Here is a 25,329-nt window from a genome sequence, read left to right as displayed (position 1 = left end):
CAGTGAACGCTGCAGAAGAACATGACGTCATTACAAATGCAAATATTTCATGTATTAATGTGAAGAAGGTCACTTCACATCTGTTTGAATCTCTTCAGTGAAGTCACGTGTTTCAGTATTTATTCACTTAATCTGGTTCCACTTTACTTTTATTGATGCTCCAACTTTTCGTTGGTTCGTTGGCTGGATGGTTGGATGGGATATACATATATATATATATATATATGTATATATATATATATATATATATATATATATATACATATATATATATATATACATATATATATGTATATATATACATATATATATATATACATACATATATATATATATATACATATATATATATATATATATATATATATATATATATATATATATATATATATATATATATATATATATATATATATATATGTATGTATATATATATATATATACATACATATATATATATATATACATATATATATATATATATATTATATCTTCCAGCCCCCACCAGGGGGCACTAGGCCCCCCCCTCCCCGGTAGACGGTGTCTTTAACGCTCGCACGTGATGGAGGACCGGAAGATGGATGACCGGCGGATGAACGGAGCTCCGTCCCGGTCGTGATGAACCCGTTGTACGGCTCCGGTTCTCCCCGACACGAGGAGCCGTGGGCCCGCTTCTCCTCGTGGCTCGAGTGCGTGTGTGTCGTCACCTTCGACCTGGAGCTCGGACAAGCCATAGAGGTGATGGGAGGAGGTGTTAGCGTAGCATCGTTAGCATCGTGCACCACACTCCGTGCACAAAATGGCTGTTTGTTGTTGTTTCCTGTCCAGCGCCGCTGATGCAGCTTCCAGTGAACGATCACATCTCGAGACACTACTGAGGTTGAAGAGTTGATCTCCTTCATGCCGAAGTCAACAAACACATCTCTTGTTGACTTCAGTGCACATGTAGTCCTCCAGATATTTATGAATTATAACGTGAACCCTTAACATGTGTTGTGTGGATCAAAGGCGGCATCGCTGTAAGAAAAGTTCAGATTTTGTGAAAACGACTGATGTTGAAATGTTGATCTGTGAGCCGAAGTGATCGTCACATCCTCCTGATTTATGACGTTAAACACGAGCGCGAACAGACATGGTAGCGCTGCAGCGCGCGATCACGTGTTAGAGATGCATGTATCATATGAGTCTAACGCCAGCAGGCTTCATTAGTTATTGTGACACTTGAAGCAGACATCCAATGTGCGCTGCACCGACCGACAGGATGATTGTTTCTTTCAGCTGGTGTACCCTCAGGATGTGAAGCTCACAGAGAAGGAGGTAATTCATTGTTCAACACATGATCGATATGTATGGATATAGCTATTGATTGATCGTATCGCTTTGTTTTTGTTGTCAGAAGACCAGCATCTGCTACCTGTCCTTCCCTGACTCGTACTCGGGTAAGTCACATGACACTGAGTGCTTCACGTGAGACTGAGGTCACAGGTCTTTACTTCATTTCCCAGGATGCATTGGGGACACGCAGTTCAGCTTCAGGCTACGTCAGTCGGTCGGTCGAAGAGCGTCGAGGTTCAGAGAAGATGTTTACAACAGAGAGGCTCCGCCCACTCTCCAGGTATCGATCAGTGACCACCTTATACACCTGAACTAACGTTTATCAACACTTCTAAACAAACACATTTAAACATTAATAAAGAAACATTGGTAAACATTTACAGTTTGTGTCTCTTTGTTTCCACAGACTGAAGCATCACATTTCTTTGGTTACGTCTATTTCAGACAAGTGAAGGATGTTTCTGTGAAGAGAGGATACTTCCAGAAGGTCAGTTACCTGTTTACACCTGGGTTCATACCTGGTTCACACACCGGTTTACACCTTGATTCACACCTGGTTCGCATCTGGTTCACACCTGTTTACACACCGGTTTCACACCTGTGTTTACACCTGTTTCACACCTGTGTTCACACCTGTGTTTACACCTGTGTCACACCTGTGTTTACACCTGTTCACACCTGTGTTTACACCTGTTTCACACCTGTGTTTACACCTGTTTCACACCTGTGTTTACACTTGTTTCACACCTGTGTTTACACTTGTTTCACACCTGTGTTCACACCTGTGTTTACACCTGTTTCACACCTGTGTTTACACCTGTTTCACACCTATGTTTACACCTGTTTCACACCTGTGTTTACACCGGTTTCACACCTGTTTACACACCAGTTTCACACCTGTGTTTACACCTGTTTCACACCTGTTTCACACCTGTGTTTACACCTGTGTTTACACCTGTTTCACACCTGTGTTCACAGCTGTGTTTACACCTGTTTCACACCTGTGTTTACACCGGTTTCACACCTGTTTACACACCGGTTTCACACCTGTGTTTACACACCGGTTTCACACCTGTGTTTACACCTGTTTCACACCTGTGTTTACACCTGTTTCACACCTGTGTTCACACCTGTGTTTACACCTGTTTCACACCTGTGTTTACACCTGTTTCACACCTGTGTTTACACCGGTTTCACACCTGTGTTTACACCGGTTTCACACCTGTTTACACACCGGTTTCACACCTGTTTACACACCGGTTTCACACCTGTGTTTACACCGGTTTCACACCTGTGTTTACACTTGTTTCACACCTGTGTTTACACCTGTGTTTACACCTGTGTTTACACTTGTTTCACACCTGTTTCACACCTGTGTTTACACTTGTTTCACACCTGTTTCACACCTGTGTTCACACCTGTGTTCACACCTGTGTTTACACCTGTGTTCACACCTGTGTTTACACCTGTGTTTACACCTGTTTCACACCTGTTTCACACCTGTGTTCACACCTGTGTTTACACCTGTGTTTACACCTGTGTTTACACCTGTTTACACCTGATGTTTGTGTCTCAGTCTCTGGTGTTGGTGTCCAGGTTACCGTACACTCACCTGTTTCACTCGCTGCTGCAGATCGTTGCACCTGAGTTCTTTGAGAAACTGGAGCCGTGTCTGGAAGCAGGTGATGATGTCATGCTTGCATCATAACCGTGGACGAATCAGAACAATATGATGTCACTCTGCTGACATCTTCACCTGACGTCTTTCTCTCATCCCTCAGTGTGTAACGGGATCGACCAATGGCCTCCACCTGTACCTGGACTGACCCTCAACCTGCCTGTGATGGGAGTAGTCTTACAGGTGAGGGGCGTGGTATTGAATGTTAGGGGGCGTGGTCTCACTGGTGAGGGGAGGAAGGGGTGGGTCATATAGGTGAGGTGGAAGAGTCATATTTTGTGTTAGAAAATATCTGGTCTTTGATGAAAGGTAGTGGACATAAAAACTACAGTCCACTACGACTCCCAGGGTGCATTTCACCAACAGCCAATCAAAGAGCTTCAGATTCTAAGTCTTCTCCACAGCGACACCAGCTGAGGCTCATGGGTATTGTAGTCTAAAGAATCATCTGGTGACCTCTCAGAATGTGAAGCCTGTACCGACCACTAGGTGGCAGCATTCCACTTTGTAAAGATTTGTACAGTATGTTTGATTTGATTATATACATATGTATAAATAATCAAATAATGACTTGGCTATGATATAGTTTTGTACATTATAACATTATAATAGCCAAGTATCCAGGAGGCTGCTCTGTTCTTATGACATTTAATAGTTTATAAGCCTTTTGTATTTTATTTTAACTTTATTGGAATAAAACAATATTGTCCTGTTTTTCATGATAACTTTCATTTATTTTTTCAGGTTCGGATTCCTTCAAAAACAGACAAACCAGGAAGTCCAGTGAGACAAGCTGCTGGAGAGGTCAGGGAGAGAGGACCACCTTCTATTAATCAACACAAAGTGTGAATGAACAATAAAGTTTCATTTGTGTCTTCAGAACCTCCTGCAGACTCCGACTCTGCTGCCAACCATCCACGAACTGGACCTCTTCAAGTCTGTCTCTTCTGCCATATTCATCATCAATATACAAACGATTATGATTAATAATACTCATTTTTGTCGGTCTCACCTGTCTGTCTCACCTGTCTCTCTCTCACCTGTCTTTCTCTCTCCTGTCTCTCTCTCGCCTGTCTCTGTCTCCCTCTCTCACCTGTCTGTCTATGTCTCACCTGTCTCTCTCTCACCTGTCTCTCTCTCCTGTCTGTCTCGCCTGTCTTTCTCTCGCCTGTCTCTCTCTCGCCTGTCTCTGTCTCTCCCTCTCTCACCTGTCTGTCTCTGTCTCACCTGTCTCTCACCTGTCTCTCTCTCCTGTCTCTCTCTCCTGTCTGTCTCACCTGTCTGTCTCTCTCCTGTGTCTCACCTGTCTCTCACCTGTCTCACCTGTCTCTCTCTCTCCTGTCTCTGTCTCACCTGTCTCTCTCTCTCCTGTCTCGCTCTCACCTGTGTGTCTCATCTGTCTCTCGCTCTCTCAGGTGTTTCCAGTCGGTTCTGATACACCTGCAGATGTTCTGGGAGCTCATGTTGCTAGGGGAACCGGTGGTCGTCATTGCGCCGTCTCCCGCCGTCTCCTCGGAAACCGTGCTGGCTCTCATCAGGTGATGAAACATCCCATAATAATAGAAAATATAGTAAACCGTAATAAATCATATTTCTGATTAAAACAAATTCACCTCAGCTGATGTCAGAGCTCCTGGGAGCCAATCAGAGGGCGGTGTTTGTGTCGTTGTCGTGGTAACAAGGTGTCCTCTCTCAGCTCCATCAGTCCTCTGAAGTTCTGCTGCGACTTCCGTCCGTACTTCACGATCCACGACAACGAGTTCAGAGAGTTCACCACCAGAACCCAGGCCCCGTGAGTACCTATCTGTGTCTCACCTGTCTGTGTGTCTCATCTGTGTCTCACCTGTCTGTGTGTCTCACCTGTCTGTGTGTCTCACCTGTCTGTGTCTCTCACCTGTCTCTCACCTGTGTCTGTGTCTCACCTGTCTGTGTGTCTCACCTGTCTCTGTGTCTCACCTGTCTCTCACCTGTGTCTCACCTGTGTCTGTGTCTCACCTGTGTCTGTGTATCACCTGTGTCTCACCTGTCTCTCACCTGTCTCTGTGGCTCACCTGTCTCTGTGTCTCACCTGTCTGTGTGTCTCACCTGTGTCTGTGTCTCACCTGTCTCTCACCTGTGTCTGTCTCTCACCTGTCTCTGTCTCACCTGTCTGTCTCACCTGTGTCTGTGTCTCACCTGTGTCTCACCTGTCTCTGTGTCTCACCTGTCTGTGTGTCTCACCTGTCTGTGTGTCTCAGTGTCTCACCTGTCTCCGTGTCTCACCTGTCTCTGTGTCTCACCTGTGTCTCACCTGTCTCTGTGTCTCACCTGTCTCTGTGTCTCACCTGTCTCTCACCTGTGTCTGTGTATCACCTGTGTCTCACCTGTCTCTCACCTGTCTCTGTGGCTCACCTGTGTCTGTGTCTCACCTGTCTCTGTGTCTCACCTGTCTCTGTGTCTCACCTGTCTCTGTGTCTCACCTGTGTCTCACCTGTCTCTGTGTCTCACCTGTCTCTGTGTCTCACCTGTCTCTCACCTGTGTCTGTGTATCACCTGTGTCTCACCTGTCTCTGTGTCTCACCTGTCTCTGTGTCTCACCTGTGTCTGTGTCTCACCTGTGTCTGTGCCTCACCTGTCTCTCACCTGTGTCTGTGTCTCACCTGTGTCTGTCTCTCACCTGTCTCTGTCTCACCTGTCTGTCTCACCTGTGTCTGTGTCTCACCTGTCTCACCTGTGTCTCACCTGTCTCTGTGTCTCACCTGTCTGTGTGTCTCACCTGTCTCTGTGTCTCACCTGTCTCTGTGTCTCACCTGTCTGTGTGTCTCACCTGTCTCTCACCTGTGTCTGTGTCTCACCTGTCTGTGTGTCTCACCTGTCTCTGTGTCTCACCTGTCTGTGTGTGTCACCTGTCTCTGTGTCTCACCTGTCTCTCACCTGTGTCTGTGTCTCACCTGTGTCTCACCTGTCTCTGTGTCTCACCTGTCTCTGTGTCTCACATGTCTCTGTCTCTCACCTGTCTCTGTCTCACCTGTCTGTCTCACCTGTGTCTGTGTCTCACCTGTCTCTCACCTGTCTCACCTGTGTCTCACCTGTCTCTGTGTCTCACCTGTCTCTGTGTCTCACCTGTCTCTCACCTGTGTCTGTCTCTCACCTGTCTCTCACCTGTGTCTGTGTCTCACCTGTCTCTGTGTCTCACCTGTCTCACCTGTGTCTGTGTATCACCTGTGTCTCACCTGTCTCTCACCTGTCTCTGTGGCTCACCTGTCTCTGTGTCTCACCTGTCTGTGTGTCTCACCTGTGTCTCACCTGTGTCTGTGCCTCACCTGTCTCTCACCTGTGTCTGTGTCTCACCTGTGTCTGTCTCTCACCTGTCTCTGTCTCACCTGTCTGTCTCACCTGTGTCTCACCTGTCTCACCTGTGTCTCACCTGTCTCTGTGTCTCACCTGTCTGTGTGTCTCACCTGTCTCTGTGTCTCACCTGTCTCTCACCTGTGTCTGTCTCTCACCTGTCTTTCACCTGTGTCTGTCTCTCACCTGTGTCTGTGTCTCACCTGTCTCTCACCTGTGTCTCACCTGTGTCTGTGTCTCACCTGTCTGTGTGTCTCACCTGTGTCTGTGTCTCACCTGTGTCTGTGTCTCACCTGTCTGTGTCTCACCTGTTCAGGCCTAACGTGGTTCTTGGAGTCACTAATCCGTTCTTCATCAAGACTTTTCAGAACTGGCCTCACGTCGTCCGACTGGGAGAAATCAAGATGGCAGCAGGTAAAAGAAGCTCTTCTTCTTCTCCTCCTTCTCTTTTTAAATGAATGTGTAGTGTAGATCCAGTCCAGCAGGTGTCTCCTGTTGTTGTTGTTGTTGACAGTTAACAGAGCTCTGATTGGTCTGAATGTTCTCTTTCAGGTGATTTACCTAAACAGGTGAAGGTGAAGAAACTGTCCAAACTGAAAACACTGGACACTAAACCAGGTAACACCTGAGTCTCTCCTCACCTGTTCATCATTCTGTATTATTTCTGAATGTTTTACTTCCTGTCTGCAGGAATCTACACGGCGTTCAAGACGTTTCTACACAAAGACAAGATTCTTATTAAGAGACTATTGAAGGTGAAAATACGTATTGATATTAATATTAATACGTATTGATATGAATACGTATTGATATGAATACGTATTGATATTAATACGTATTGATATCAATACGTATTGATATTAATACTTATTGATATTAATACGTATTGATATTAATACGTATTGATATTAATACGTATTGATATTAATACGTATTGATATTAATACTTATTGATATTAATACGTATTGATATTAATACGTATTGATGACACATTATCTGTCTTCAGGGGATTCAGAGGAAAAGACCGTCAGAGGTTCAGAGCGCCATCTTAAGGCGACACCTGTTGGAGCTCACCCAGAGCTTCATCATACCGCTGGTGAGTCAACAGCCAATCAGAGCGCTCCGCACCTCTAACCCTTTCTGATTGGCTCCTCAGAAACATCCACGAACAATAAATATGTCCTTTCTTTCAACAGGAGCGCTACATGGCGAGCCTGATGCCTCTGCAGAGGTCGGTGACGCCGTGGAAGGTAAACAGGAAGTGGATCGTTGAGTGGGGGGGGGGGGGTGACCTCACGGTGATGTCATCGGTGGGTTCATGTGTTCGTGTGTTCAGACTCCTCCTCAGGTTCGACCCTTCAGTCAGGACGAGTTCATGTCCACTCTGGATCACGCCGGGCCTCAGCTAACCTCGGTGCTCAAAGGTGATTGGATGGGACTGTACAGGTGAGTCGCTCAGGTGTCACAAAGTCTGTTTTATATTCAGCTCCGGGAAACTCAACAAGTCTTTAAGACATCGTTCTTCATGACTTTGAGAAAAGAGTCGAAATTTTTAGAATGTCGTAACTTTAGAATAAAGTCGTAACTTTTAGAGTAAAGTCTTAATGTTTTCTACTTCAGCAGGAAGTCTTTATGTTAATTAATAGTGGCTAATAGGCTGGAAAACAAACTCATGGCCACAATACTGCCTCGTTGTTATGTATGATGTCACGTATGATGTCATGTATTTCCTGTCAAGTTTGAATGAAATATGAAGTGATTCATCTTCTCAGGAAGTTCTTCAGATCTCCTAACTTTGACGGCTGGTATCGTCATCGACACAAAGAGATGACGCAGAAACTGGAGAGTCTTCACCTGGAGGTCATCTGTGACGCTGTGAGTCAGTTCATCTCCTCAGACACACTGTAGTGTTACTGTGACCCTCTGGACCGCTGTGACCCTCTGGACCGCTGTGACCCTCTGGATCGCTGTGATCCTCTGGATCGCTGTGACCCTCTGGACCGCTGTGACCCTCTGGACCGCTGTGACCCTCTGGATCGCTGTGACCCTCTGGATCGCTGTGACCCTCTGGATCGCTGTGACCCTCTGGATCGCTGTGACCCTCTGGATCGCTGTGACCCTCTGGATCGCTGTGACCCTCTGGATCGCTGTGACCCTCTGGATCGCTGTGACCCTCTGGACCGCTGTGACCCTCTGGACCGCTGTGACCCTCTGGACCGCTGTGACCCTCTGGATCGCTGTGACCCTCTGGATCGCTGTGACCCTCTGGACCGCTGTGACCCTCTGGACCGCTGTGACCCTCTGGATCGCTGTGACCCTCTGGACCGCTGTGACCCTCTGGATCGCTGTGACCCTCTGGATCGCTGTGACCCTCTGGACCGCTGTGACCCTCTGGATCGCTGTGACCCTCTGGACCGCTGTGACCCTCTGGATCGCTGTGACCCTCTGGATCGCTGTGACCCTCTGGATCGCTGTGACCCTCTGGATCGCTGTGACCCTCTGGACCGCTGTGACCCTCTGGACCGCTGTGACCCTCTGGATCGCTGTGATCCTCTGGACCGCTGTGACCCTCTGGATCGCTGTGACCCTCTGGATCGCTGTGACCCTCTGGATCGCTGTGACCCTCTGGATCGCTGTGACCCTCTGGACCGCTGTGACCCTCTGGATCGCTGTGACCCTCTGGACCGCTGTGATCCTCTGGATCGCTGTGATCACGTGTTACATTTGAACATATGGGTCTTCTAACCCTGATTTCTGCCTCTCAGGAGCTGATGAGTTGGACTAAAGACAAGTCTGAGGTGGAAATCGTCGACTTGATTCAGAAGCTGAGAGAGAAAATGGTGATTCAGAAACTAAATACTTTACTAGGACGTGTTGTACTGTGATACTTTCCGTGTATTTTTCCTTTAAAACAGGAAGTGTGTATTTTTCAGAATAAAGCTCGCAGACAGCAGCTGCAGATGAAGGACGGCGTTCTAGAGAAACTGGACGCTTTCATAAACTCCATCATGAGCTCTCTGCCTGAAGACCTGCAGACGGTGCTGAGTACACGCTGAGTACACACTTCTTACCCGTTATCATAACATCTCCACCAAACTGAATCAAATGTTAATTTATTTAAATGTTTCATATTATTTTCATATTTATCTTTTGTTTGAATGATGAATCTTTATTAGAACTTCAGACTTGAACAATGACCAGATGCTATTTTTGTATCGCAGACTGAACTCAGTGAATGTTACTCACATTGTTATTTATTAATATGAATATTAATAATGTGTTATTTGCCTTTTCTCTGATCTCAAACATCTGTAAATATTTAGTTTGGATTTGAAAAGTAAAACCTGAATCATGTTCACATTTTGTCTACTTTGTTTATTAAATACATAAATATTCATCATTTCATCTTCACAAACCTGCTTTTATTAATAATTCTTTAATCCGAACGAGGCAATGTTATGACTAAAAATGACATTTTACAATGTTTTGATACAAATTAACTGTTAATTAATTTCAGAACTTTAAAATGAACAGTTTGAAGCAAGAAAAGTTTAATTTCAACAAAGGAATCAAAAATATTTATCAGTGATATGAAGAAATGATTCATTAATAAACCTTTTAAACCCAGAAACGCCGTCACTTTGGTGTTATCTTCTCGGCCCACCAGGTGGCGCCCTGCAGCCTGCTGGTGGTTCTAGTGCAGGTGTTCTACCTCTTGGTCCACCAGGTGGCGCCCTGCAGCCCCATGACGGCGTGTCTCTCCGGCGGGCTGAAGTGCAGGATGGTCAGGATGGCGTTGAGCGTCTGCTGCCGCCCGCTGTTGTCCTGCAGCGTCAGGAACTTGTAGGTGACGTTCTTCAGGTACTCCATGTTGGCGCCCTCACGGCTCTGATCCCGGATGACTTTCTCCAGTTGTCCTCTCAGCCCGGACGCCTCCTCGTCGTGGCGCTCCCCGTTGGCGACCAGCCTGGCCTGCAGCTGGTGGACGTCCTCCTCCAGCCGGTGTTTCTGCCGCCGCAGTCCGCCGGCCTCCGCCTCCTTCCTGGCCAGCTGCTCGGCGTACAGCAGCAGCGTCGGCTCGTTGGGCGCCGCCCGCCGCAGCGCCTGGCTGACCGCGTCGCCCTCCGTCTCCGGGCCGAACTCGCGCTCGTCGTCACCGCCGCCGGTGCAGCTCGGCACGACGGCGGCCCGCAGCCTCTCCAGCTCGTGGTCCTTCTCGTCCAGCAGCGCCATGGTCCTCTCTCTCTGCTTGTGAAGCTCCGCCTCCAGTCGCAGCAGGTCGTCGCGGTGCGACGCCTCCGCCCGATCCGCTTCCTGTTTGCTGGTGTGCTGCAGCGCCGCCGCCCGCTGCTGCCGCTCCTCCAGCTCGTGGCGCTGCCGGGTCTCGGCCTCGTCGCTCTGGATCCGCAGGTTGATGTACTTCTCCCTCAGCTCGGACAGCTGGTCCCGGACCTCCTCCAGCTCTTTGGCCTGGCAGCCATCTTTGGCGTTCTTGTTCTTCAGCACCACCTGCGCTCGCAGCTTGTAGCGTTCAAACTCGTCCCTGAGCTGCTGGAGCTCCTGCTGGTGGAACACGGAGGCTTTGTCTCTGCCCGGCTCTGTTTCCACCACCAGGTTCTGGATGTTCTGGTCCGGGTTCCTCTGAGCCGCCAGCAATAGCAGCTTCTTCACCTTCTCCAGCTTCTCCTTCAGCGTGACGATGTCCAGCTGAGACTCGTCCATGCCGAGGTCGGAGGTCATCCTGCTGGCGATGGCGAGCGTCTTGTTCTCCGTGTCCAGCTGCAGGATCCGGCCTCTGAGCCTCTGAGCCGCCTGCTGGTCTCGCTGCCTCGACTTCTCGCAGGAACCCAGCAGCTCCGACAGTTCAGAGACTCTCTGCTCAAGACCGGCGACCCTCGACTCTGCATCCTGAGCGCGCTCACGAGCTCGTTCCTCCGCCTCGCAGGCCTGCAAAACAACAACAGTCTCAGGTTATGACCCGGTTTTAGTTAGTTTCGACCTGGTTTAAGATGGTCAGGGTCTCAGTTTTACCTTTCTGGTCTCCAGGTGGATCTGCTGCAGGAAGTGTCTTTTCAGCTCCGTCAGCTCTTGCTGCAGCTCGTTCACTCTGGGATCTGGTTTCTTCTGGTCCTCCTCGGCGGCCTGCAGCCTCCTCCTCAGCTCGTCTCTCTCCTCCCTCACCTGGTTCAGGTGGGCCTGGGACTCCGCCCCCCGGTCCACGGCCTGCGACGTCACGAGGAGAGCGGCGTTGGCGTCCTGCAGGCGGAGCTCCGCCTCCTGTCGCAGGTCTCTCTCCTGCTGCAGGATCCTCTGGAGCTCCCTGAGCTGCTGGACGTGGTCTCCTTGCTCCTGCTCCCTCTCGTGCTGCTGCGTGATGACGCGAGCGCGGCTCTCCGCCAGCTGCTGCTGGAGGGCGCAGAGCTCCGCCTCCTGCTGCGTGGTCACGGTGACCAGGCGTTCCTGGAGCTCCTCCATTTCCTGTTTCAGCTGCCGCTTGTCGGCCTGAAAGCTCGCCTCCATTCGGGACTTCTCGTGGGTTACCGTTGCGAGGGCGCCGGTGAGCGTGCTCAGTTGGTTCTTCAGCTGGGCGAGTCGGCGGTCCACCTCCGTGCCGGGAGGGGGCGTGGCCTGATGTTGCTGCTCCGCCCCCACACCGCTGTTCTCCAGGTCGGACCGCAGGGTCTGCAAGGAAGAAAAGTCCTCACGTTAAACTGTTGCCGACGTCTTCAGCAGCAGCATCGTTTATGATTTTAAAGACATACCATTGAGCTGGACTTAAGTCCTGGTTCTCCCTGGTCCTCCTCGCTCTGGTCCCCTCTGGTGGTCTCACTGGGCGCGTCCACAGACGCTGCCGTGTCCACGCTGTCCTCGCTGTGCAGCGAGCTGCCGTCCTCCAGGAGGTCCAAGGTGGTGGTGTCCTGGCCTTGTTGGTTCAGGTCCACCTCCTGCGTCACCGTCAAGACCTTCAAACTGGCCTCCAGAGCCTCCTTCTCTTTCAGAAGACTCTTATAGGCCCGGACCACGTCTTTAAAGCGAGTCTGGTACTGGACCAGCTGCTTCTTCTGGGACTCGATGGTGTCCACCAGCTCCTTCCGGCCGGAACCGCCCCCAAAACTCATCCCGAACTTCTCCATGTCTCTGATGGTCTACCAGGGTCAGATCAGACCATCACCATGCAGGACCAGAACTGGTTCCTCTGGGACTGTTCACAGTAAGTCAGACTGGGTTTGTTGGTTTCTGAAGAGACGACATCTAGATTTTAACATTTTTACGCATCCGTTGAATTACCATAATTATGACGTAATAACTATTAGTGCGGATGTGATGATTCAAACTCTTAATTAATTATAGAAATTAACATTTCAATTTGAACCGATTTATAAATAAACAAAAAAATATATTTTATAAACTCTTAATAGGTTTTGTGTGCAAACATATTTACTATATATATATATATGTATATATGTATACATATATATATATATGTATATATGTATATATATATATATGTGTATATATATATGTGTATATATATGTGTGTATATATATATATATATGTGTATATATATATGTGTATATATATGTGTGTATATATATATATATATATGTGTATACATATATATATATGTGTATACATATATATATATATGTATACATACATATATATGTATACGTATACATATATATGTATATATATGTATACGTATACATATATATGTATATATATGTATACGTATACATATATATGTATATATATGTATACGTATACATATATATGTATATATATATATGTATACGTATACATATATATATATGTATATATATATATGTATACGTATACATATATATATATGTATACGTATATGTATACGTATATATATGTATACGTATACATATATATGTATATATATGTATACGTATACATATATATATATGTATACGTATATGTATACGTATACATATATATATATGTATACGTATATGTATACGTATACATATATATATATACATATACGTATACGTATACATATATACATATATACGTATACGTATACGTATATACGTATACATATATACGTATACGTATACGTATATACGTATACATATATACGTATACGTATATATGTATACGTATACGTATATACGTATACATATATATACATATATATGTATACGTATATATATATATGTATACATATATATATATACGTATATATATATATGTATACGTATATATATATATATGTATACATATATATATGTATACATATATATATGTATACATATATATATGTATACATATATATATGTATACATATATATATCTTATACAAACTGAAGCTCGGAGAGATCGTCACCACCATCCCGACTATCGGTAAGACAGGTTCCTCTCATAGTCATGGTTCTGTCAGCTGATTGGTTCCTCTCATAGTCATGGTTCTGTCAGCTGATTGGTTCCTCTCATAGTCATGGTTCTGTCAGCTGATTGGTTCCTCTCATAGTCATGGTTCTGTCAGCTGATTGGTTCTGCTCATGTTCCTGTGTTCCAGGTTTTAATGTGGAGACGGTGGAGTACAAGAACATCTGTACATATGTACACGTGTATATATATATAAATTTATATATACATATACATACACACCCTTAAAGTAGAAGTGTCAGAGCAGAAACATTAATGATATTTATGAAGTTTAAACCGACATTAAACATATATATTTAACGTTATATCATGTTTAAAATTCACCACAAACACCGACGTTAATCTCCGGTTCTCACCTGACGAATATCCGCCAACAGACTCGGACACAAACGAGCAGAAATCAAGCAAAAAATATTTCAGAAATGTGTTTATTTGACTAGAAAAGTAAATATTCGCAATAATCTCACGGTTTAATCTGAAGACACTGTCAAACCGACAGCCGCCATGTTGGTTTGAACCGGAAGTGGAGGAAGAAGCCGGAACTCCAATGCTGCATTCACAGCAGTCAGGAAAAAAGACAATTAATGTAGCTCCGAGTGTATTTCTCCCTTTTTAAACGTTACTGTTAAATGATTGCATACAGTGAACAAAATATAACTTATTATTAATACTATTATTAATGTTTATTCAATACTGACTAAAAAAAAAACCTATAAACAATACCTAAAATAATAAGTTGAATAAGTCAAGTTAAACGGTTTACAATAGTTAATTCTTCATATTAGATCTTAGCATAAAATAATTAACAGGAGTGATACGTTGCCTTTTATTTTAAAGCTTTATTATTATTATGAAAAATACAATTAACTCTTATTAATGTATTTATCTAACATGGATTGCATGTTGTAATTGTATTTCAATCTTAAATAAAGTATTAAGTAGATTATTTTTTTATTTACAGCTGGGTTTTTTTGCACCACGTTAAATGGCCGATTCTACATTCTTTCCGGTAGAACGTGAACGCGTCATTTCGGCTTCTGGGTGCAATAAAGCTTTTGTTTTCAGTGACGTCATTTGCGCCGCGTGGCACCGAGGAGCTCCGTAGCTCCGCCCACCTTTCCGTCTGATCTAAGTTCCGCCCGCTCTCTACCGTCTCTAGCCGGCTGACATTCTCCTCCGTTCGGTTGTTTTTTTTATTTTGAATCCTCCCGCCGCTGAACCGAGATATATTTTATTATTATTGTTTAAAAAAAATGGGGTTGACCATCTCGTCCTTGTTCTCCAAGTTATTCGGAAAGAAACAGATGAGGATACTGATGGGTGAGTAGGGTAGGCTAACTATCTAGCTGCTAGGTTAGGCTAGCTAGCTGCTAGGTTAGGTGACAGATTATTCTCTCCACCTTCTGATGTTGACAATAATTATATATGACTATTATAATTATATAACAAATATAATATATATGACATTAACGTTGAGACAGACTTATTGGACGCGACTGTTGCGCTACAACCGCAACGGAAAATAAGGAAATGGAAGCTAACCCAGCTAGCCGGAAGATGCTACGCTTGGAGCTAACGGGCGTTAATGTGACATCATTAGTGTGACGTTTCACTGGTCTGTCAGCGTCAGTTTTAACTGATGTTTATTAACGTTATGAACGTAATCAGAGGTTAACGTGAAGGTTGATTCAAAGTCTCGCTCTCTCTGTGTGTCTCTGTCTGAAGTGTGATTGATTTAAAGTCGGTTCATATGAAGTTATTTAAATAAGATTTCTGGTCTCGTTTCAGTCGGTTTGGACGCAGCTGGAAAAACAACCATCTTATACAAACTGAAGCTCGGAGAGATCGTCACCACCATCCCGACTATCGGTAAGACAGGTTCCTCTCATAGTCATGGTTCTGTCAGCTGATTGGTTCCTCTCATAGTCATGGTTCTGTCAGCTGATTGGTTCCTCTCATAGTCATGGTTCTGTCAGCTGATTGGTTCCTCTCATAGTCATGGTTCTGTCAGCTGATTGGTTCCTCTCATAGTCATGGTTCTGTCAGCTGATTGGTTCCTCTCATAGTCATGGTTCTGTCAGCTGATTGGTTCCTCTCATAGTCATGGTTCTGTCAGCTGATTGGTTCCTCTCATAGTCATGGTTCTGTCAGCTGATTGGTTCTGCTCATGTTCCTGTGTTCCAGGTTTTAATGTGGAGACGGTGGAGTACAAGAACATCTGTTTCACAGTGTGGGACGTCGGCGGTCAGGACAAGATCCGTCCTCTGTGGAGACACTACTTCCAGAACACACAGGTACACCACTGAGACCAGAACCAGAACACACAGGTACACCACAGAGACCAGAACACACAGGTACACCACAGAGACCAGAACCAGAACACACAGGTACACCACAGAGACCAGAACCAGAACACACAGGTACACCACAGAGACCAGAAGTGAAAAGGTGTGTCGAGTGAGACTGACTGCCATGTGAAGCAGGAGGAGCAGAAGCTGTGTGATGGATGTTGGTGACGTTGCTCCTGCAGGGTCTGATCTTCGTGGTGGACAGCAACGACAGAGAGCGAGTAGCAGAGTCTGCTGAGGAGCTCGCTAAGATGGTGAGTGACTCAAACACTTCAGTCTCAAAGCTCCGTTCTTCTGTCGTCTCATTGTTTCCTAGAACTCAGATATGTGGGAATGTTTAGAATGTGGAACGTGGTGTCTGCATGTGACTCAGCAGAGAGAACGTGACATTACGTAAATACATCCCTGCGTTATATTCCTTCATTCTGACTCCTCACCTGAAGGGTTTCCTTCACATGAAGAGACATTTTTAATAAAGACAGCAATGAAGTGTGAATGATCGTTAAAGGAAACGCATCACACAATAGGTCACATGACTCTCTCGCTCTGTAGATGCAGGAGGAGGAGCTGAAGGAGGCGGTTCTTCTGGTTTTTGCGAACAAACAGGATCTTCCAAACGCGATGGTCGTCAGTGAACTCACCGACAAACTGGGTCTGCACAGCCTCCGCAACAGAACTGTGAGGATCATATTAATCACACACACACACACACAGCTCACCTGTCCAGGTGTTGTCTGATCCCAGTGTCACCTGTCTGTGTGTCTACAGTGGTACGTCCAGGCCACCTGTGCCACTCAGGGTACCGGTCTGTACGAGGGTCTGGACTGGCTGTCCAATGAGCTGTCGAAGCACTAGACCGCCTGACAGGAAACGGGAAGCAGCAGACTGATGTCATCGTCGAGTGATGTCATCGACGGATGGCTGTGTACAAAGTGATGAGGGGGGGGGTTTACCCGAACCGTTTTTAGTTTTTTTAAATTATTAATGTGTCGACTGTAAGAGGAAGTGATGTCATGGACTCTGAGCTCATCCTCTTCTTCTGTTCTTCCTGTTTGAGTTGTTTGTTTTCTTTTATTCTGCATGTTTCAGAATCATGTGACAGGAAATTATGAATGGGAGGGGTGTGGCTTGTCACAGGTACAGTGTGCCTGTGGGCGGGGCTAACTACAGGTGACAGTTTCCAGGGGGTGGGCTTAATTACAGGTGACAATTACCTGGGGGCGGAGTTATCTAGAGGTGATAGTTGGGGGCATGGTTACCTGCAGGTGACATTTAACCCCCCCCACATAACGCCAGGTAGCATGGGGCGTGGTTAGCTCCAGCTGCACGTTAGCTGGTCGTGTGACGACTCATTCCATCGAGCCTGAAGGACTCGTCATTCCTCCAGTGTGAAGAAGCGAGACGATGATGCAATAAAGGTTTTTTTCTTCTTCTCAGCTGTTTGACAGATTTGTTTTTATAAAAACTTGAAGGTGCAAAGAGTCAAATATTTAAAAGTATTTGACCTGTTTTTGTCATTACTTTTTTTTAATGTCTCAACATGATAAATTTGTATTTGAACAAATCAAATGTGTTTTCATGAGAACATTTTGTGATCAAATCATTTGAATAATACGACAATATTCACTTTAATCAATAACAAAATAACTGCAATTATGTTTTTCATTGGAAAATTTTCACGTTTACATTTTAATATGAGTATTGAGTTTTAACAGGAAACTTTCTACATCTTAACATTTGAAAGAGCAGCTTCATAACTTCACTTTACATTTCTTTATATATTTATAAAAATACTTATTTCATTGTTTAAAATCTGCTCACGGTCACATTTAAATAATCCACGAGTTTTGAAAGAAGAAAAAATAGATTCAAGAAATAAGAGTCTGTCCTTCAGAATAAAAGCAAAGAAATTAAATTGTTTTTAAAAGAACAAAAAATGTCACAACATGTTAATCTTTATGAATCAACAGTTTCAATTGTTCAGTTAAATACACAAAGCGTTATGAAGAGTTAGACTAATGACTTCCAGCCGCAGACCAACGAAGAAGTAAGAAGCTGGAAAATTAAAACAAATCATGAAACTAAACTCATTTTAAGACGACGTAGTGAAATAAATGTCAGGTATAAAGGATGAGTATTTTTACACTGTTCTAAACTGTTTTACGGGGTTATATTTTATTTGTCATTTTTATATTTTATATATATTTTCTCATTAAAATAACGTCGGCTTCTTTTGACAGGTTTCACGTTTACTTTCTTATGCCTGCAATACCCTGTTTGACCACATTCGGACCCACATTGACCACACATTACAATCCAGGGGGGCGCTGTTTCACCACTTTAGAGAACTGAAAAGTGGTGACGATCAAATGCCTCAATAATAATAAATAAACAAATATTGTTGTGACAAATCCATTATTTGTGTTGATAAAATTACAAATGACATAAAGCCTATTAATCTAATATTTTTTGAATATTAAAAAATATATATTAACTTATATTATTTGTACTTTTAGGACTTTATTGCAGGATTTGAACTTTGAATTTGAGTATTATAACATTTTTTGCTCACGAGATAGATCTGAACACTAAGTAACTATGGCAGTTAAATGTACTGCAGTAAATAGTACAATATTTACCTCTGAGAAAGACTTACAATAACACCCTGAGGTGGACGGCCAGTCCGCGCCTTTACTTGATGAGTTTACCAATGTTTATTGTGTAAACGGTGTCGCAGCACTTTTGTCAATCAGTTGTATTTGTCTTTTTAATATCTATGCTATACTGTGACTTTTTTCGACATGTTATACTGTGACTTTTTTCGACATGACTTTTTTCGACATGCTATTCTATGACTTTTTTCGACATGCTATACTATGACTTTTTTCGACATGCTATACTATGACTTTTTTCGACATGCTATACTATGACTTTTTTCGACATGCTATACTATGACTTTTTTCGACATGCTATACTATGACTTTTTTCGACATGCTATACTATGACTTTTTTCGACATGCTATACTATGACTTTTTTCAACATTCTATACTGTGACTTTTTTCGACATGCTATACTATGACTTTTTTCGACATGCTATACTATGACTTTTTTCAACATTCTATACTGTGACTTTTTTCGACATGCTATACTATGACTTTTTTCAACATTCTATACTGTGACTTTTTTCGACATGCTATACTATGACTTTTTTCAACATGCTATACTATGACTTTTTTCAACATGCTATTCTATGACTTTTTTCGACATGCTATACTATGACTTTTTTCAACATGCTATACTATGACTTTTTTCGACATGCTATACTATGACTTTTTCGACATGCTATACTATGACTATTTTGAGACTTTTTTCGACATGCTATACTATGACTTTTTTCGACATGCTATACTATGACTTTTTTCGACATGCTATACTATGACTTTTTTCGACATGCTATACTATGACTTTTTTCGACATGCTATACTGTGACTTTTTTCGACATGCTATTCTATGACTTTTTTCGACATGCTATACTATGACTTTTTTCGACATGTTATACTATGACTTTTTTCAACATGCTATACTATGACTTTTTTCGACATGCTATACGATGACTTTTTTCAACATGCTATACTATGACTTTTTTCGACATGCTATACTATGACTTTTTTCAACATGCTATACTACGACTTTTTTCAACATGCTATACTGTGACTTTTTTCGACATATTATACTATGACTTTTTCATGACTTTTTTCGACATGCTATACTATGACTTTTTTCAACATGCTATACTGTGACTTTTTTCGACATGCTATACTATGACTTTTTCATGACTTTTTTCGACATGCTATACTATGACTTTTTTCGACATGCTATACTATGACTTTTTTCAACATTCTATACTGTGACTTTTTTCGACATGCTATTCTATGACTTTTTTCGACATGCTATACTGTGACTTTTTTCGACATATTATACTATGACTTTTTTCGACATGCTATACTATGACTTTTTTCGACATATTATACTATGACTTTTTTCGACATGCTATACTATGACTTTTTTCAACATTCTATACTATGACTTTTTTCGACATGCTATACTATGACTTTTTCATGACTTTTTTCGACATTCTATACTATGACTTTTTCATGACTTTTTTCGACATTCTATACTATGACTTTTTTCGACATGCTATTCTATGACTTTTTTCGACATGCTATACTATGACTTTTTTCGACATGTTATACTATGACTTTTTTCGACATTCTATACTATGACTTTTTCATGACTTTTTTCGACATTCTATACTATGACTTTTTTCGACATGCTATTCTATGACTTTTTTCGACATGCTATACTATGACTTTTTTCGACATGCTATACTATGACTTTTTTCGACATGCTATACTATGACTTTTTTCAACATTCTATACTGTGACTTTTTTCGACATGCTATTCTATGACTTTTTTCGACATGCTATACTGTGACTTTTTTCGACATATTATACTATGACTTTTTTCGACATGCTATACTATGACTTTTTTCGACATATTATACTATGACTTTTTTCGACATGCTATACTATGACTTTTTTCAACATTCTATACTATGACTTTTTTCGACATGCTATACTATGACTTTTTCATGACTTTTTTCGACATTCTATACTATGACTTTTTCATGACTTGTTTCGACATTCTATACTATGACTTTTTTCGACATGCTATTCTATGACTTTTTTCGACATGCTATACTATGACTTTTTTCAACATTCTATACTATGACTTTTTTCGACATGCTATACTATGACTTTTTCATGACTTTTTTCGACATTCTATACTATGACTTTTTCATGACTTTTTTCGACATTCTATACTATGACTTTTTTCGACATGCTATTCTATGACTTTTTTCGACATTCTATACTATGACTTTTTTCGACATGCTATACTATGACTTTTTTCGACATGTTATACTATGACTTTTTTCGACATGCTATACTATGACTTTTTCATGACTTTTTTCGACATTCTATTCTATGACTTTTTTCGACATGCTATACTATGACTTTTTTCGACATGTTATACTATGACTTTTTTCGACATGCTATACTATGACTTTTTTCAACATGCTATACTATGACTTTTTTCAACATGCTATACTGTGACTTTTTTCAACATGCTATACTGTGACTTTTTTCGACATGCTATTCTATGACTTTTTTCGACATGCTATACTATGACTTTTTTCGACATGTTATACTATGACTTTTTTCAACATGCTATACTATGACTTTTTTCGACATGCTATACTATGACTTTTTTCAACATGCTATACTATGACTTTTTTCAACATGCTATACTGTGACTTTTTTCGACATGCTATACTATGACTTTTTCATGACTTTTTTCGACATGCTATACTATGACTTTTTTCAACATGCTATACTATGACTTTTTTCAACATGCTATACTGTGACTTTTTTCGACATGCTATACTATGACTTTTTCATGACTTTTTTCGACATTCTATACTATGACTTTTTTCTACATGCTATTCTATGACTTTTTTCGACATGCTATACTATGACTTTTTTCGACATGCTATACTATGACTTTTTCATGACTTTTTTCGACATTCTATACTATGACTTTTTTCGACATGCTATTCTATGACTTTTTTCGACATGCTATACTATGACTTTTTTCGACATGCTATACTATGACTTTTTTCGACATGCTATACTATGACTTTTTTCGACATGCTATACTATGACTTTTTTCGACATGCTATACTATGACTTTTTTCGACATGCTATACTATGACTTTTTTCAACATTCTATACTGTGACTTTTTTCGACATGCTATTCTATGACTTTTTTCGACATGCTATACTATGACTTTTTTCGACATGTTATACTATGACTTTTTTCAACATGCTATACTATGACTTTTTTCGACATGCTATACTATGACTTTTTTCGACATGCTATACTATGACTTTTTTCAACATGCTATACTGTGACTTTTTCGACATGCTATACTATGACTTTTTTCAACATGCTATACTATGACTTTTTTCAACATGCTATACTGTGACTTTTTTCGACATGCTATACTATGACTTTTTCATGACTTTTTTCGACATGCTATACTATGACTTTTTTCCACATGCTATACTATGACTTTTTTCGACATGCTATACTATGACTTTTTTCGACATGCTATACTATGACTTTTTTCGACATGCTATACTATGACTTTTTTCGACATGACTTTTTTCGACATGCTATTCTATGACTTTTTTCGACATGCTATACTATGACTTTTTTCGACATGCTATACTATGACTTTTTTCGACATGCTATACTATGACTTTTTTCGACATGCTATACTATGACTTTTTTCGACATGCTATACTATGACTTTTTTCGACATGCTATACTATGACTTTTTTCGACATGCTATACTATGACTTTTTTCAACATTCTATACTGTGACTTTTTTCGACATGCTATACTATGACTTTTTTCGACATGCTATACTATGACTTTTTTCAACATTCTATACTGTGACTTTTTTCGACATGCTATACTATGACTTTTTTCGACATCTTATACTATGACTTTTTTCAACATGCTATACTATGACTTTTTTCAACATGCTATACTATGACTTTTTTCGACATGCTATACTATGACTTTTTTCAACATGCTATACTATGACTTTTTTCAACATGCTATTCTATGACTTTTTTCGACATGCTATACTATGACTTTTTTCAACATGCTATACTATGACTTTTTTCGACATGCTATACTATGACTTTTTCGACATGCTATACTATGACTATTTTGAGACTTTTTTCGACATGCTATACTATGACTTTTTTCGACATGCTATACTATGACTTTTTTCGACATGCTATACTATGACTTTTTTCGACATGCTATACTGTGACTTTTTTCGACATGCTATTCTATGACTTTTTTCGACATGCTATACTATGACTTTTTTCGACATGTTATACTATGACTTTTTTCAACATGCTATACTATGACTTTTTTCGACATGCTATACAATGACTTTTTTCAACATGCTATACTATGACTTTTTTCGACATGCTATACTATGACTTTTTTCAACATGCTATACTACGACTTTTTTCAACATGCTATACTGTGACTTTTTTCGACATATTATACTATGACTTTTTCATGACTTTTTTCGACATGCTATACTATGACTTTTTTCAACATGCTATACTATGACTTTTTTCAACATGCTATACTGTGACTTTTTTCGACATGCTATACTATGACTTTTTCATGACTTTTTTCGACATTCTATACTATGACTTTTTTCGACATGCTATACTATGACTTTTTTCGACATGCTATACTATGACTTTTTTCAACATTCTATACTGTGACTTTTTTCGACATGCTATTCTATGACTTTTTTCGACATGCTATACTGTGACTTTTTTCGACATATTATACTATGACTTTTTTCGACATGCTATACTATGACTTTTTTCGACATATTATACTATGACTTTTTTCGACATGCTATACTATGACTTTTTTCAACATTCTATACTATGACTTTTTTCGACATGCTATACTATGACTTTTTCATGACTTTTTTCGACATTCTATACTATGACTTTTTCATGACTTTTTTCGACATTCTATACTATGACTTTTTTCGACATGCTATTCTATGACTTTTTTCGACATGCTATACTATGACTTTTTTCGACATGTTATACTATGACTTTTTTCGACATTCTATACTATGACTTTTTCATGACTTTTTTCGACATTCTATACTATGACTTTTTTCGACATGCTATTCTATGACTTTTTTCGACATGCTATACTATGACTTTTTTCGACATGCTATACTATGACTTTTTTCGACATGCTATACTATGACTTTTTTCAACATTCTATACTGTGACTTTTTTCGACATGCTATTCTATGACTTTTTTCGACATGCTATACTGTGACTTTTTTCGACATATTATACTATGACTTTTTTCGACATGCTATACTATGACTTTTTTCGACATGCTATACTATGACTTTTTTCGACATGCTATACTATGACTTTTTTCGACATGACTTTTTTCGACATGCTATTCTATGACTTTTTTCGACATGCTATACTATGACTTTTTTCGACATGCTATACTATGACTTTTTTCGACATGCTATACTATGACTTTTTTCGACATGCTATACTATGACTTTTTTCGACATGCTATACTATGACTTTTTTCGACATGCTATACTATGACTTTTTTCGACATGCTATACTATGACTTTTTTCAACATTCTATACTGTGACTTTTTTCGACATGCTATACTATGACTTTTTTCGACATGCTATACTATGACTTTTTTCAACATTCTATACTGTGACTTTTTTCGACATGCTATACTATGACTTTTTTCGACATCTTATACTATGACTTTTTTCAACATGCTATACTATGACTTTTTTCGACATGCTATACTATGACTTTTTTCAACATGCTATACTATGACTTTTTTCGACATGCTATACTATGACTTTTTTCAACATGCTATACTATGACTTTTTTCAACATGCTATTCTATGACTTTTTTCGACATGCTATACTATGACTTTTTTCAACATGCTATACTATGACTTTTTTCGACATGCTATACTATGACTTTTTCGACATGCTATACTATGACTATTTTGAGACTTTTTTCGACATGCTATACTATGACTTTTTTCGACATGCTATACTATGACTTTTTTCGACATGCTATACTATGACTTTTTTCGACATGCTATACTATGACTTTTTTCGACATGCTATACTGTGACTTTTTTCGACATGCTATTCTATGACTTTTTTCGACATGCTATACTATGACTTTTTTCGACATGTTATACTATGACTTTTTTCAACATGCTATACTATGACTTTTTTCGACATGCTATACGATGACTTTTTTCAACATGCTATACTATGACTTTTTTCGACATGCTATACTATGACTTTTTTCAACATGCTATACTACGACTTTTTTCAACATGCTATACTGTGACTTTTTTCGACATATTATACTATGACTTTTTCATGACTTTTTTCGACATGCTATACTATGACTTTTTTCAACATGCTATACTATGACTTTTTTCAACATGCTATACTGTGACTTTTTTCGAC

At 41.2% G+C, this 25,329-nt stretch overlaps 3 protein-coding genes across 6 annotated transcripts; 2 read left to right on the top strand and 1 right to left on the bottom strand.

The window, feature by feature from the left end:
- The first annotated feature begins 585 nt into the window (after positions 1–585).
- Positions 586–9,813, top strand: dennd6b (DENN/MADD domain containing 6B). 4 transcript variants are annotated; one of them, XM_079294551.1, is made up of 20 exons: positions 586–738; positions 1,279–1,317; positions 1,397–1,439; positions 1,506–1,615; positions 1,742–1,822; positions 2,969–3,017; positions 3,117–3,196; positions 3,758–3,817; positions 3,894–3,949; positions 4,429–4,551; positions 4,710–4,805; positions 6,657–6,754; positions 6,893–6,958; positions 7,031–7,095; positions 7,348–7,437; positions 7,538–7,591; positions 7,678–7,787; positions 8,114–8,216; positions 9,107–9,181; positions 9,275–9,813. In XM_079294551.1, exons 1-20 carry the CDS (start codon positions 619–621, stop codon positions 9,395–9,397), a joined length of 1,641 nt encoding a protein of 546 aa, XP_079150677.1. In that variant the 5' UTR covers positions 586–618; the 3' UTR covers positions 9,398–9,813. The 4 variants fall into 4 exon arrangements, with proteins under 4 accessions (XP_079150677.1, XP_079150676.1, XP_079150675.1 ...); XM_079294550.1 differs by having other exon boundaries at positions 2,912–3,017; positions 3,906–3,949; positions 9,275–9,812; XM_079294549.1 differs by having other exon boundaries at positions 1,400–1,439; positions 2,912–3,017; positions 9,275–9,811.
- A 139-nt stretch (positions 9,814–9,952) lies between these two features.
- gcc1 (GRIP and coiled-coil domain containing 1) lies at positions 9,953–14,257 on the bottom strand. Its single transcript, XM_079294547.1, has 4 exons — positions 14,118–14,257; positions 12,104–12,578; positions 11,373–12,023; positions 9,953–11,288 (listed from the first exon to the last, which is right to left on the bottom strand). Exons 2-4 carry the CDS (start codon positions 12,473–12,475, stop codon positions 10,050–10,052), a joined length of 2,262 nt encoding a protein of 753 aa, XP_079150673.1. The 5' UTR covers positions 12,476–12,578; positions 14,118–14,257; the 3' UTR covers positions 9,953–10,049.
- A 627-nt stretch (positions 14,258–14,884) lies between these two features.
- Positions 14,885–17,541, top strand: LOC306795877 (ADP-ribosylation factor 4). The gene is made up of 6 exons (XM_079294568.1): positions 14,885–15,081; positions 15,550–15,630; positions 15,946–16,055; positions 16,292–16,363; positions 16,662–16,787; positions 16,878–17,541. Exons 1-6 carry the CDS (start codon positions 15,015–15,017, stop codon positions 16,962–16,964), a joined length of 543 nt encoding a protein of 180 aa, XP_079150694.1. The 5' UTR covers positions 14,885–15,014; the 3' UTR covers positions 16,965–17,541.
- Positions 17,542–25,329: the final 7,788 nt, after the last annotated feature.

This window comes from Melanostigma gelatinosum, assembly GCF_949748355.1.
Source record: "Melanostigma gelatinosum genome assembly, chromosome: 22".
Taxonomy (NCBI): Eukaryota; Metazoa; Chordata; class Actinopteri; order Perciformes; family Zoarcidae; genus Melanostigma; species Melanostigma gelatinosum.
The sequence above is the reverse complement of the archived record's forward strand: the minus strand, read 5'-3'. Positions and strand labels throughout refer to the sequence as shown.

Coding starts and splice junctions, on each gene's coding strand:
- dennd6b (XM_079294548.1), top strand. CDS start 619: ATGAACCCGTTGTACGGCTCCGGTTCTCCCCGACACGAGGAGCCGTGG. Junction 1,318..1,396: donor TGAAGCTCACAGAGAAGGAG/GTAATTCATTGT, acceptor TTTTGTTGTCAG/AAGACCAGCATCTGCTACCT. Junction 6,959..7,030: donor AACACTGGACACTAAACCAG/GTAACACCTGAG, acceptor TCCTGTCTGCAG/GAATCTACACGGCGTTCAAG.
- gcc1 (XM_079294547.1), bottom strand. CDS start 12,475: ATGGAGAAGTTCGGGATGAGTTTTGGGGGCGGTTCCGGCCGGAAGGAG. Junction 12,024..12,103: donor GACTTAAGTCCAGCTCAATG/GTATGTCTTTAA, acceptor TCTTCCTTGCAG/ACCCTGCGGTCCGACCTGGA. Junction 11,289..11,372: donor TCCACCTGGAGACCAGAAAG/GTAAAACTGAGA, acceptor GTTGTTTTGCAG/GCCTGCGAGGCGGAGGAACG.
- LOC306795877 (XM_079294568.1), top strand. CDS start 15,015: ATGGGGTTGACCATCTCGTCCTTGTTCTCCAAGTTATTCGGAAAGAAA. Junction 16,056..16,291: donor ACTACTTCCAGAACACACAG/GTACACCACTGA, acceptor TTGCTCCTGCAG/GGTCTGATCTTCGTGGTGGA. Junction 16,788..16,877: donor ACAGCCTCCGCAACAGAACT/GTGAGGATCATA, acceptor GTGTGTCTACAG/TGGTACGTCCAGGCCACCTG.